This window comes from Egretta garzetta, unplaced genomic scaffold (genome assembly GCF_000687185.1).
Source record: "Egretta garzetta isolate BGI_Z169 unplaced genomic scaffold, ASM68718v1 scaffold85, whole genome shotgun sequence".
NCBI classification, from domain to species: Eukaryota; Metazoa; Chordata; class Aves; order Pelecaniformes; family Ardeidae; genus Egretta; species Egretta garzetta.
The window spans coordinates 4399414-4413125 of NW_009259718.1; the positions used below are offsets into that span (position 1 = coordinate 4399414).

Here is a 13712-nt window from a genome sequence, read left to right on the forward strand (position 1 = left end):
CTGCTGAACGTATCCTCACATTTCCAGTGTTTCTGGAAATAGTGAGAAGTTTTTCCTTTGCTCCTTTTGCAGATTGACCATCCTGAGTTTGAGATGCCATCTGAGAGTAAATTCAAAGAGAAAAATTATCTTGAGGTAACATATTAGAGGCTGAAGAAAGGTAAAAATATCTATTTGGTGTAGGGATCTCCTTGAATTGCCTCCAGGTTCAAAGTGGTCTGTTTCCATGGGTTACGGTCAGTGACCTCTGAAAATGTCTCCAGAAGGAATTTTTTACAGAACCTTCCACTTTTCCAAAGTTAGTCTGTAAAATGTAACCCATTTTTAGATGCTGGGTTTAAAACTTCTAGCGTAGAAACAGAACATTATAGCTTTAATTTGCATTTGCTATGTAATATGAACCTGGGCTTCCCTGTAGGTCTCATTTTGAATGAATGTTTAAAAAAAATATTCTTGTCCAAAGTAAGGCTTTATAACTTTATGTATTGGGGGAGGGGTAGCTAACATTTTAAAAGTTGTTTTAAAATGTTTTAACCTAAGGTTGAGAAACAAGCTCTTTGACCTTGGGAGTTATTGCAACAAAGTTAATTTCATCACAGCTCTGTCATTTTTCTGGACTTTATAAAAAATAGGTTGATTTCAGTTTCTCAGTCTGACTCTTTCAGAAGAGTCTTCAAAAAACAAGCCTTTTTACCCATCACAAGCATTCCTTTGATACGTGATGAAGAAGCTGCTTTTTTCTCTCCATCAAAAATACTGGCTCATTATATCACTATATCTCTCTGCTTTGACTCCAGAGATGGCAAGTCTACATCTCTAAAATGATTCTGCTATTTAAGGTATTTGTAAGCTGGGACAAAAATAATCTTTTGGGAATTCAGTGTTCTTCACTGAGAGAGGAGCTGTACTTGCAAACTGTATCCACATGAAGAGTTACATAAGGATGTTGCAGTGAAGAGGGCAATTTTAGGGATGGGGCTGCAGTGATTTTGAAATATTGAACCTGATATGGTCAAGATGGATGGATGGATGAATGGGATGACTAATTTTCAGTCATGCTTCTCCCATTGGTCATATACTCTGTATTGCAGGTTCTCCGAGTGTATCTCTCATATTTGAAGAAACTGGGGAGCCTCCTTGGAGGGCCACAGGATGGTCCCCCTGATTCCTTTTCCCTTACCTTGTCCTTCATATCTAACCTCCAGCGAGTTGTCACCCCACTGCAGGAGAGACAACAGAGAGGGATGCTGTTCTTTCGCACTACCATCAGGGAGCTACAGGTATAGAACAGCCTTAGAACTTCAGCAACACAATTACATGTGACATTTAGATTCTGAAGATCCAGATCAAAAGAGATATGAGACACTTTTTTTAGATGCCATTCCCTTGCAACTTACAGCTGGAGTCCATTGAGATTTAAATAACCTATTAACTTACGTCTTTTATTGACTACACTTGGATTTTTCAGACAGCTCTCTCCTCCCCCCTGTGTTAATTCAATAAAAAGTCAATTCTCTTTTTCTACTGTAATCAATACTACATCATAAAACAGTTTAATTTGTTGTAAGTATCTCTTAATGGTATTAGAGACTATCTCAGTTTACCTATTATTTCTCAACAGTCAATTTAGATTCATAGGTCAGCATGTAAGCTTTGTTCTACTTCTAGGAAATGGCACCTGCTATTGACTGGCTGTCATGTCTCCAGGCTGTCTTCTATCCTATGCCAATGAACCTCTCTCAGCCAATTGCAGTGCATGACATGGATTACTTAAGAGGCATGTCACAGCTCATTGAACAATGGCACAACGAAAGGTAGGAGTCAATACAGAATCATAGAATGTTTTGGGTTGGAAGGGACCCCTCAAGTTATCTGGTCCAAGCCTGCTGCAGTGAGCAGGGGCACCGCTAACTAGATCAGGTTGCTCAGAGCCCCGTCCAACCTGGTCTTGAATGTTGCCAGGGATGGGGCCTCCACTACCTCTCTGGGCAACCCATTCCAGTGTTTCACTACCCTCATTGTAAAGAATATCTATGGTTGTACTTGTTCATGCCTAAAGAAATACTAACTTCAGATACCATAAATTAAAGATGTCTGTGTTAGAGGCTGCTGAATCCAGTGGCCTAACAATTGGAAGGCTGCTGTTTCTCTATATCCACAGGTTTAGCCAGTACTAAGGCTTATCATATATTCCCAATAGGCTTGCACATGCACACATTATATATGTACACACACACACACACACACACATATATATGTGTGTATATAGGTGTCACACAGGTCAACAGAGATGGAGCGCAGTGCCTCTACTGGCACCCACTCACCCATAGCACTCATACAAACAGGAACAGCTCAGACAGCCTGATCCTATTCATCCTCTCCAGCTGGTCTTAGATATTCAGTCTGTCCAGAAGCTGGCCCCAGATCCCCTTGTATCCACAGATTCTGGCACCTGGATATATATGAGCCCCTTAGTCTTGCAGCTGTACTTTGGTTGCTGGTACTCTGGTCTTTTCTTGTTACAAACATACATATACAAGCAGATCTCTCCAGTAGCTGATACAAACTGCTAGTCTCTCCAATACCCAACTCTCAGATCCCTGCTCTCTCCAGCAGCTAGCTTGAACCAAAACCCCTCTGGTAGTCAACTCTCAGACTCCTTGTCTCTCCAATATCCAGTCCCATCCTCCCACACGGCGAGTAGAATGTTATTTAAGAAAAGCATTTAATAAGATGTAGGGCACAATCAGACAAATGCCCTGGCAAGCCACAAATTTGCACTCAACCCTTCTCTCTTACCACCTTTCCTCTCCACTTTCCCATGCATGTTCCCAGAAGTCTCACAGAATCCCACAGACCCCTCAAAATATTCTATAATAAGTTTCACACAGTCCTAAAAATGCTCTTTCTCTTGCTTCCCATAAAGAATCCTGTGCCCCAGCAGGCAGTTACCCCTTGAGTCTTCTTGGAGAGACAGTTTCTTTGCTCATGTCAAATCATCCTCCTTTGATAGCCCCAGGGGTAGCCCATTCAGGGTACTTTGTTGCCATTATTCAGGTTACTAGGGGTTCCTCTGCCTCAAATTATTCCTCTGACACTTGCCATGTCTCTGTGTTTATAGTAACCAGCCTTCAATCTTGTCTTTTAAAATGTCATTTTCCTACAGGGTCCTTCACATTTACATGATTGTTTGTCTGGTTGGGAATCTCTCCCCAGCCCTTGACAGTCGATTCCAAGATGCACGCCTGGAGCTATCTAAGATTCTTTATGGAAAAACAGGATCTAGAATGGTGAGTTAGCCTTTAACCATCTTCTTCAGCCTCCTCAACAGCTCAACACCCTAGGACACACTGGATGTTCTCTTGATGTCTTGTCTGGATGGAGTTTCTTAAATGTGGGGAGGAAAACTACTCTCACTAGGCCATTAAATGCTTCTTTTTTCTTAAATGTGGGAGTAGACATGACATACAAAACTTGAGAGCGCTATGTGCACTGTATCATGGAGTAGGGAAAAACAGATAGATTGTCACCTTTCTTCTATGTGTTTGTGTCAGCTAGCATATGAACCTTCATCTTATGTGAAAGTAAGTGGAGTAAATCATAAGGAAATCAATGTTTTACCTGATTAAAGTTTTCTGAGGTAGCTTAAATGGAACAACATTACTCATAATTCACTGCTGTCATTTTTAGATAGCAGCATATATGCTACTGATTGCACATTTACATACCTTTTTACTGTCTTCCTACCACCTTGCCCTCACTCTGATGTGTCTTGGTTTCTTTCTCTGTTTTTACAGATCCCAGCTGAGCGCTGGAGGAAGTGCTTGACTGATACCAGCTCTTTCTTTGAGCCAGTTCTAGGGCAGATGATTGTGCAAGAGATTTTCCCTCAGACGACCAAGAAACTTGTAGGTATTCATCCTCTTAACCCCAAGCAGAGTTCAGCTTCATCTCTTTTCTTTTTTGACATGCCAACTTAAGACCATACCAAGGCAGCAAAATCATGTGTAGGTTTTATACCTTTTTACATATTCCTGCCCTTACACACTTCCCCTCCTTTTTTAGGAATGAAAGATGCCAGAACAAGACATTTATGTCATGGCTAGAATAATAAATTCTAAAATACCAGTTATTATCTTTATCTCAACTGTTAGCAAAGTCGTCTGTGCAGCACCAATACCTGTGACAGCCCTACAAATGCATGCAACCTCAGTGTGCTTCCTGGAATAATGACAGTTAGTTATTAACAGTATTCATGACCAATATGACATATTTAAATGAGATTTTCAATTGCAAAGCCATTATGCCATCATATGACCAGTTGTACAGAAACAAATCAATGTCAAAACATTCTGAGTGGATCCACAGTAAGGAACGCCTGACTGCAGTGTGGAAAAGATTTCTTTTTTTTCCCTTTGATAATTAGAGTTCCTTTTTCTTTTTAGGGAAGTTAATGTAGGCACAAATTTTTATGAAGAGTTTGCAATGTATAAAGTGGCAAGAGTAAATAACCCCAAGAAAAGTTAATGGGAAAACTAAGAGAACATGTAGTGAAGCACAAAGCTGAATGCACAAAACATAATTTTGTGAAGGAGACACTCAGATCGGCATAACTTCAGAAAGGGAGACACCAGCATGAAATACTTGTAGATACTGAATTTTCATCTCACTCAAGAAGTGGGGCAATCATTTGATCCATTCCTATCCCAACAGGGATTGAATAAAAAAGAATTATGTTTCGCTCTTAGTTACCATGAGAGGCAAGACGAAAAGGTGTGTGGGAGAGAATTATGAGCCTTGTGAGGAACCACTCGATGCCAAATAACTTAAGCCTAAATCATTCTAGAAACTGAAATCTCCTCTTTCATCGCAAGAAGAGGAATTTTCCCCCAGTTATTCTGTAGATGAATTGCTGGAACATGGGAAGATGGTAGCTAAGCCTGTGAACGATGTTTTTCTGCAGTTCTGACCATGCCTTCTTTTCTCCATGGCAGGCTGAGCAGATGTTCTCTGAGATCCAAAATGCCCTCTATGGCCAACTGGATCAGGTGGAGTGGATGGATGAACAGACTCGCCAAGAGGCTAAAGTCTTGGTGCGTGCAGAAGGCAGAAGTTACTGAGGCCTTCCTGTCCCTGAAGCCTTTGGGGAAGGATTAGAAAGGACCTGCACCTTCACATAGCCCTACCTACTTTACAGACACACAATCCTAAACAGATATCTTATACACACTGGAAGTTGTAGGTGGTTTTATAAGTGTCATCATGCATGTGTGATCATACATTGATGTGTAGGCATAGAGAAGCTCAGTATTCGTTCATGGATAACTCTGAATTATTTGTTTTATACACCTAGAGAGGTTAAAAACTATGAAGCTGAATGCCAGAAAACAATGCTAGAAAGAAAAAGAAGAGTAGAACAACATTAGGTCTCAGATCATTGAGTTGAGAAAGCAAAGCAGCAAGAAAAGATGTCTTGTTGAAACAGAGTAGCTATCATTTTAAATGGCTGATTCACAGACCATATTAAGGTTGTTTAGAAATAGAGTTTAAAAGGGACTTGTGGAATGGAAAGCCATGTTTCTTTTTGTTCATTTGTTTGTTTTTTATGATTTTAGGTTTCCAAACTGCAAGTGGAGATTGGCTATCCAGCTCACATACTCCAGTCTGCCAAAGTGAACCTGGAATACCAAAATGTGAGCATGTAATGTAAAAATACCTGCCTCATTATTGGCAGTTTACTCGTACCAAATGCTGTCTTGGCTGCTGCTGCTAAAGGAGGCTATGACCTCTGGAGAAATGTGTATTTCCTACTGTTCATTTTCTGAGAATATATGGGCCCAGAGAACCTTTATCTATTGCTTCTGTATTGTTGCCTAAGTTGTCTCCTATCTCCTGATCTGATAGAGTTTGGTTGTGACCTGCTTGTATGTTCTGTTTGGCTTGCACATAACACTCCTGTCATATCTAAAATTAAAGGTCTTTAGAACTGGGAGAGAAAAAAACCCACAAGTATTCCATTGGTTGTCTTTTGATGAACCGTTTTTTGACCCATGGGAATTTTTCTCTTACTGTCCAATTAATTCCCGCTCATGCCCTATGACAGTCACCTTACCTGTCTCTTCCCTCAGTTGGAGATAAATGAAGACACTTTTTTCCTCAATGTGGTGGCTTGCTTGAAAATACTGAGGGAAAATTCCTTCTTGAAACTCCTTCAGCATCACTCACAGGATAAGTAAGTGTCAGATACTGATCTGAAAAATGTAAAAGAATTACACACTTATGGACTAACTAAGGTTGGAAGGGACCTGTGGAGATCACCTAGTCCAACCCTCCCGCTCAAAGCAGGATCAGCTAGAGCAGGTCACTGAGGACTGTGCCCAGTTGTATGTCTATATCTCTCTTGTACTGGAGAAGGAGGTAGAGGGCAGGCAGGGGACAGGGCAGAAATGGACACAGTAATTCCAGATGTGGTTTCACCAGCCCTGAATAGGCATAATCACCTCTTGACTGCTGGTGGCATTTCTCATAATGCAAGACAAGATGATGTTGTCCTTCTTTGCTGCAAGGCTGCATTGCTGCATCCTGCTTAAAAAAGCCTTGAATCTGGCAGCCTGTCTTGTATTCAGCCTGGCCTCATGCTACCAACAAATGCCACTGCTGTGGAGGGAGGCCCAGACCCATGAAAAAAGAACCTTTTTTTCCCATGAACCCTTGAGTAAGGGGGATATCTGGTTCTCCTAGACTTAGCAGCAAAGCAAGCGGCAGAGCACTGTGATGAAGTGAATGCTGGCAGGGTCACCTCAAAGGCAGGACATAGGAAGCTTCAGAAGGCAGGCGGCATTGACAGGCATGCTTGGGACCTTACACCTCCTGAAGAGTATTCTGTACAGCACTTCACAGGAGGTTCGTAGTTCTGACTTATTTGATAAGGAAGTTGTGAGAGTGAATCCCTAAATGTGTATGAAAGATAAGCTACTAGCTCTGACCATCTGTAAACAAGTGAAGGTTTATTTCAAACACGTTTAACTCTAGATAATGGGACTTTCATAATTTGCTGCTGCTTTGTGAACAGTTGTACTAAACAGACCATTTTTGCAAGCCCAGTGGAGCTGCAAAGGGAAGGAGCAAGGTATGAGATAAGGATTTAATACATTCTCTCATTTCTCTTTTTCTACTTCTAGCTGGCATGTGTTCCCCTGGACTGTGCATTCATACTACTCAATAAGGCACCATATGGTGGTCTTTCCTGCTGGAATGTTCCGCAGCCCTTTTTTCCACATGGAATTTCCCAGGTATGGAGGGACTGTAAAGGTGGAAGCTGAATGTAGTCTCTTGGCTGCGACATGTTTCCAGGAATAATCTTAACGGATCTGTCTTTAGCCTCTTTTTCTTATTGCATCCCAGAAAGACACAATAAAGGGGAGAAAAGTAGCTTTTTCTAAAGCTGGATGGATACTGCCTTATGAATTCTGAAAGAGTGGGATCATTGACTCTGCTGGAGCAAAACCAGAATCTAGGTGAAACTAAGATAAGCCAAGTATATTACCCCAGAGCAAAGAGGCAGAAGTCTCCTGTAGGTTAACTGCAAAGACGACATTTCACCTTTGCCTCTCATTTCCTAGATTCCAAGAGTTCCTGAAATCTAACCCATAGAAATCTAACCCAGAGAAAATAGGAGCCTCACAAAGCAACTTCTTGTCAGAAGTCTTTCTGAAATGGATCAAACACAGTTCTTCTCTTCCTTTTTTTAAAAGAAACCTTCTTTAACAAGCAAATACATTTTTAATTCTGAATCTTCCCCTGCAACAATGACACTTCTGCAGACCATACTCTTATGGTTGGGTTCTTTCATCATATGGAACAGATCTGTTAAGCAATGTTTTTCTGATATTTAAAACACTTAAAACAGTTGACTTTAAAAATACTATTTGATGTCCTTTTTTGCATGACAATGGATAGATACTTCTTCTAATCCCATTGTATTGAAAGATAAGCTTACACTGTGGCCAGACACAGAAGTTTGAAAGTAACACATTTCAGTTAAAAGTAATTATTTTCTCCATGGTGATCTTCTACCAGCAGTTGTATGACATCTTCTCCTGCTTGCAGTATTTCATGAATTCATTATAGTGTGAAGAACAGGACACCTCAAAAGAATAACAGAAAAAAATATTTTTCCCAGTTGTATAGACTGTCACTCTACCATATTCTTTCCCTCTGAAAAAGTGTCTACAGCTTCTTATTCCTTTTGTATTCAGTGTTAGTAAAATATATTTTTCTCACTGTCATCCCAGTTGAGCAGACCTGTAAGTCAAACTTGATCAGCTTTTGTTGAGTTGGCACAGTAGCATTTTCTCAGATGATGCTCCAAAACTTAAACTTTACTGACAAAAGCCAATTCAGATGACTGTGAGGATCATTTTTAAAATAAGAAGTCAGCAAAGCAGTACAATTTTTATAGAGTCATAGAATGGTTTGGGTTGAAACGGACCTTTAAAGATATCTAGTCCAATTGCCCTGCCATGGGCAGGGACATCTTTCACTAAATCAGGTTGCTGAAAGCCCCATCCAACCTGACCTTGAACAATTCCAGGGATGGGGCATCTACAACTTCTCTATGCAGCAATTGTAAGTTATCAGCTACAGAGCTTCTGAAAGAGCAGTTCTAGGAGAAGGTTAGTTGTTCTGTTCTTGTCACTTCCTAAGGAGTTCCCAGTGATGTAGCAACAATCTACTACAATCATTTCATGCTTCAGCAGTGTTAATCAGTGCATGTAAAGAAAGAATGAGCCCATCATTTCATATTATGGAAATGCATTTTGAGTGTATTCTTACTTGTGTGACTATTTGTAAATTCATTGCATAGAACCATAGACATTCTGATTGGAAAGAACTGCTGGAGGTCTCTAGTACAACCTCTTGCTTGTAGCAAGATCATCAATGCTAGACCAGAGTAACTGTAGTCAAACCTTCATTATTTTAATTTGCCTTGCCAGTTTTATCTATCATTTTTCACTAGACAACTGTTGCAAGATTGCTTCTCCAACCATCCTGCTTTTGTATGATTACCATTGCAGTTACTGTTTGTGCAGCAGTTCAGCCAGTAGTAGGTAAATAAGGACATAGCTCAACAACAATATGTGTCATTAGAGTTAATAAAGGCAGAATTTCATTCACAGACTCTTCATTATTATGATGGCTTATTAGCTATGAATACTTTAATGCAAGCCTATAGTACAATTTTAATCATTGGTAGAGTAATTTACAGACATATTTGCATTTTTACAGAGTGTACCACATCTGAGAGACAATAAATTGAAAGTGTTTCTGTGTGCTCTCAGAGTAGAATGCTCCTGTGCAGTCCACAGTTGTGCTCTGTGGCTATAAAGAATGCTCACCTAGTCTCTTTTTCTTTTCAAAAGCACTCTTTTAATGCTTATTTTTCAGTGCTGTGAACTTTGGAGCCATCGGGGTCTTCATGGCGCATGAACTTCTTCACACATTCTATGGTTATGGTGGGTACCAGCTGTAGGGTCTTTGTTTACTCTTCTAGGTCCCCACTGGTACATTCCCTCAGAGGATCTTAAATCCTGGTACCTATATCAATGTATATGTGTATTATTAAGGCAGATGAAGCTAAGGAAAACACATTCCAGGCCCTGCTCACTACTAAGAAGACTCAGTGATTAATGTGAGGAATACAGGTGAATGCCAGAAATACCTTTACTTTCTAGGATTTTGGTTTTTCCTCACAGTGCTGCCTGAGGGCTGTCCTACATGCAACAGGAGTGCACTACAGAAATCTAGAGACTGCTTGGTTGAACACTATGAAAGCTATGACATCAAGGTCAATGGTACTTTTACGCTGTTGGAGAATATAGCTGACACTGGAGGGCTTGCCATTGCTTACCAGGTATTGTAATCTACTTATTTCTCTAATTTCATAGTTTTACCACACAACTCAACCACCATGCCACAAGATTGCTCTGCTGCATCCCTCTCCTACATGCTGCTCCAGTTCCAGATTTCTTGCACACCTGTGCCAGTGCAGCATGTGCCCTGCATGTCCTCTGCTATTCCAGACATAGGTTCCTCACAAAGCTTTGCTCATAACCTCACTAATTTCATGTAAGACCACTTCTCTCCTTCACCAATTCTGGAGTGAACCTTTCTTAACTTCCCTGTTTATGTCATGCATGCAGAAGGATGTTATTATTTATGTGTTTAGGTTATACCTAAGGAACTAAGCTGAGACATGAACTAGAATTCTGTGTGGTGCTAAAATGACTCCATAATGATGTTTTCAGCAATGCTTTAGTCTAGAGAGAATTTTTGTTTCCTCATGCAGTTTAGCAGTTTAATTAATTACTGAGAGCAGGGTCTAGGTCTCAGATGGTACTTGTTACATTCTTGCTCTAAGAATGCTGGGAGGTAGGAAGTCTTTTAAATTTTGATCAAATATTTGTGACTTTCTTTGAAAGTAGTTTTCATTCTTTCATAGTGCAGTCACATCTTCTCTTATGATGATATATGTGTGGTAGTGTCTGAAATGGGAAGCAAAGGAGCTATGTTGTTATTCTCCCATCTTAGAGTTATTAGGGTCATGGCCAGCAGAAGGGAGCCTCAAAATGAGGCGAGAAGGATACAAACTTGCTAATTTATTAAATATATATTAGGTTGATATATTTCATTAACTGAAGACATGGTTTTGGGACATTATCTGAAGGGAGATTTATTATTATTAATTTTGTCTCTCCACAGGCCTATAAGAATTGGCTGAAAAAGCACAAAGAAGAGAAGGAATTACCTAAGATTGGACTTTCACATGACCAGCTTTTCTACCTCAGTTTTGCTCATGTAATGAATTCTAGGCTAGTCATGTGTCTCTCTCACTCTCCATGCTCTTCCACATCATTACAGTTCATCTTTCTCAGTATTCAGTCACATCTCCCCCTCTTCACAGAACTGGGAATGACCAAAATTTCTGTGAGATCCAGAATCTTATTTAGAAAGCGAAAATTCATATATAGGGCCCCTAGCCTGTTATGGATCTCAAAGCTAATAAAAGGCCTGTCTGCAAATATATCCTTTAAAAAACTCTGAAGTCTACCAAAATTAAGTTATAGCAGACAAACTGTGTCGGGGGAAGCACGCTTCTTTGCCAGCTGTTTTGTTGTTGTGAGCAATCTTACACATGGGAAGTGGAATTTAACTGGAAAAGACAGGTATTTCTCCATCTCTTCCTTCATCCACCTCTCTGTCATGTCATTCTGAGTGACTGATAATGAAGAGTTTATAAAGTTATTTAGAGATAAAGAACCGGAAGTACATATACACATAGTTCAAAATCTCTGTGGGAACCTGGTTTAAGGATTTGTGCAAAGTTGTGCATAGTTGTGTAGTTGAGTTCCTCATGATAGGTCATTGGATTTCTGTGCCCAGAGAAGTCACACCCTTATAAGTCACTGCAATTGTGCAAAGGGAAAAATTTTGTGCATGTATTGACATTAGGCCAGAGCAGTGTGTAGAAAAGCCGTTCTGAAATCACAGATTATTGGGTCTTGGTGGCAAGGCTGGCATTTCAGAGGCTGTCTGGCAGCTTCTGCATCATTTGTCAATTAATAAAGACTAAATCACAAGAGCGAAGACTTGGATTGCCAGTTCAACACCAGTAAAGTCACATAACCTTCCCCCCCCGTCTCTTGAGTAGTAATGGGATGTTGTGTAAGTGGTCTCCTCTCACTCGCTGCTTTTGCTTAAGAAGCTGAATCTAGACAGTGAGACTATATCTATACCATATTTGAAATTCAGAAATTTTGGTGGTGAAAGGAAAGATCTGAACATTGTTGGCACCCATGTCAGTGTGTTTCCTTGTTTACGCCAGCAGCCTCAGTCATGTGTGCAGAGGCATGAGGACCCTTAAGCCTTGTTCACATGAAGACTTCCAGACAAACTGACTTTTCTGGTTTGCTTCCTTCCAGGCAATGTGTGGACGCCAGGATCCTGAGAAACTACAGTTTTCCTTGAACACAGATGTGCACAGTCCCTTGCCACTTCGTGTCTGTGGGCCTATCAGCAATAGTCAGGACTTTGCCAAGCACTTCCACTGTTCCAGTGGATCCCCAATGAACCCAGACAACAAGTGCCACATCTGGTAATCTGCATGGAAAGAGGGAGATATGACCCCAGGCCTGATCTTCTCAGGACCCCTAAGGTGACATGGTGCTCTCATTCACTCCTCTACCTTCCTTTTCTTGTTATCCTTTCCTCAGCAGTTGATGGTGGAAAAATTCTTAAACTGAGCTCATAAGGGAAGAGGGTTGCCTCCTACTGCTCTGTCACAGATGCGACAACTCTGGAGTTCAGCAAGTCCCAAGGTAGCAAGATGATTAGCCAGTCTCTAGCAGGCAACAGCTTCTGAGGAGCTGTAAACAGAAGAACTGTTACATTATTAGTCCCTCCATTCAGTGCATTTCCCTGCGTACTCCAGCAGGCTCACAGTCATGTTGAATGGACAGGGCAATAAGCTGGAGCTCTAAGACTTGTTCATATAAGAATGGCTCCTAGAGAAATCCTATGGGTTAATGTGCCACACATGTAAGTTACCAGAGAGGGACGAATCCTCTTCCCTTCAGCCAATAAATGGAGATTGGTAGTAGGAAAGACTCAGTGACTCCAGCTTCTAGGCCAAAAGGTAAATCACTTAATAATGAAAGTTACTGAAGGCCTTCCCTGTTCTGTTTTTGTTTCATCAGCAAAACTCCTGAGACAGAATAGGAAAGAGTAAAACATCCCAGTTGGTGGGAGGGGGATTGCAAGCTGAGAACATACTCTTTCTTCTTTCTTCCTTTTCCAACAAGATTTTCTTTTTTTAGTCTCTATTTAGGGTTGAGGATATGGTTGAGGGTGGAGTCTGGGACAGTCACAAGGGTTTCTAGAAGTCTCTGAAGACTGAACAATTAGAATTCCAAGAACTTCTCTGGATTCTGAACCTGGTTCTCTCATCCCTAAAAGTTCTCTCATCTGTACATTTATAAATATTTACCATGCAAGCAGAGGAGTAGAGCTGCTGTAGGATTTTACTTTCTACTTGAAATTTAATTTTAGGTATTCATTTACTTCAGAGGAAAAAGAGAGTAAGAAGTGATATATTTCAGGGTAGCAGGAGAAGTGCTTAAAGCATATTTTCAAGAGCAACACAATAATTACATCAATTTCATGTTCTGATAATTTGAAAATTCATACCAATGTTCTAAAATTTACCGAAGTTAATAAGTATAGAAAATACTCCTACCTTTTGCATATTCTTCAAACTCTTCTTAATTATGAGAACATTTTAATTTTACTTATTATATTGGCTGTCTGAGGACTGTTTGAGGAATAGGTAATGGCAAGTGGAAATATCCCTCATCAATGTAGGCATTGTAAAAATTGTGAAAATCCTAATAACTCTGTTAATGCTTTCCAAATACTGAATAATGCAGCAAAATATTTTCCAAGAGCAGAGATTTTGTTTTCATTAACTAACTAAAATATTAATGAAGTGTTTGCTTCAGAGAAAAAAATTACTTTGATTGCAAACTCTTTATGACCAGGCTTGCTTCTTCTATATTTGTACTGTTCCCAACATGACTGGAGTTCTTAGCTGAACTTCACAAGTAATAAATAATAATACCTCAAAATAATTGAATTTATTTACCCATTGCCCCCCC

The 13712-nt window shown here is 40.2% G+C and overlaps 2 protein-coding genes across 8 annotated transcripts in view; both read left to right on the forward strand.

Moving 5' to 3' along the window:
• Positions 1–12915, forward strand: part of KEL (Kell metallo-endopeptidase (Kell blood group)) — a 26237-nt gene extending 13322 nt beyond the window's left edge. For 4 of the 6 annotated variants that reach the window (XM_035894577.1, XM_035894576.1, XM_035894579.1 and 1 more), the window contains 13 exons: positions 73–135; positions 1092–1280; positions 1669–1814; positions 3167–3290; positions 3798–3908; positions 4995–5093; positions 5616–5693; positions 6129–6232; positions 7182–7292; positions 9448–9515; positions 9735–9913; positions 10762–10857; positions 11982–12915. In XM_035894577.1, the coding sequence (XP_035750470.1) occupies positions 73–135; positions 1092–1280; positions 1669–1814; positions 3167–3290; positions 3798–3908; positions 4995–5093; positions 5616–5693; positions 6129–6232; positions 7182–7292; positions 9448–9515; positions 9735–9913; positions 10762–10857; positions 11982–12158 (1545 nt within the window). In that variant the 3' untranslated portion in view covers positions 12159–12915. The remainder of the gene's footprint in view (positions 1–72; positions 136–1091; positions 1281–1668; positions 1815–3166; positions 3291–3797; positions 3909–4994; positions 5094–5615; positions 5694–6128; positions 6233–7181; positions 7293–9447; positions 9516–9734; positions 9914–10761; positions 10858–11981) is intronic. The other 2 variants (XM_009639144.2, XM_035894578.1) reach the window with 2 other exon arrangements.
• Positions 12142–13712, forward strand: part of LOC104126555 (transient receptor potential cation channel subfamily V member 6) — a 54352-nt gene continuing 52781 nt past the window's right edge. For both annotated transcript variants that reach the window (XM_035894581.1, XM_035894582.1), the window contains exon 1: positions 12142–12214. In XM_035894581.1, coding sequence (XP_035750474.1) covers positions 12180–12214 — 35 coding nt within the window. In that variant the 5' untranslated portion in view covers positions 12142–12179. The remainder of the gene's footprint in view (positions 12215–13712) is intronic.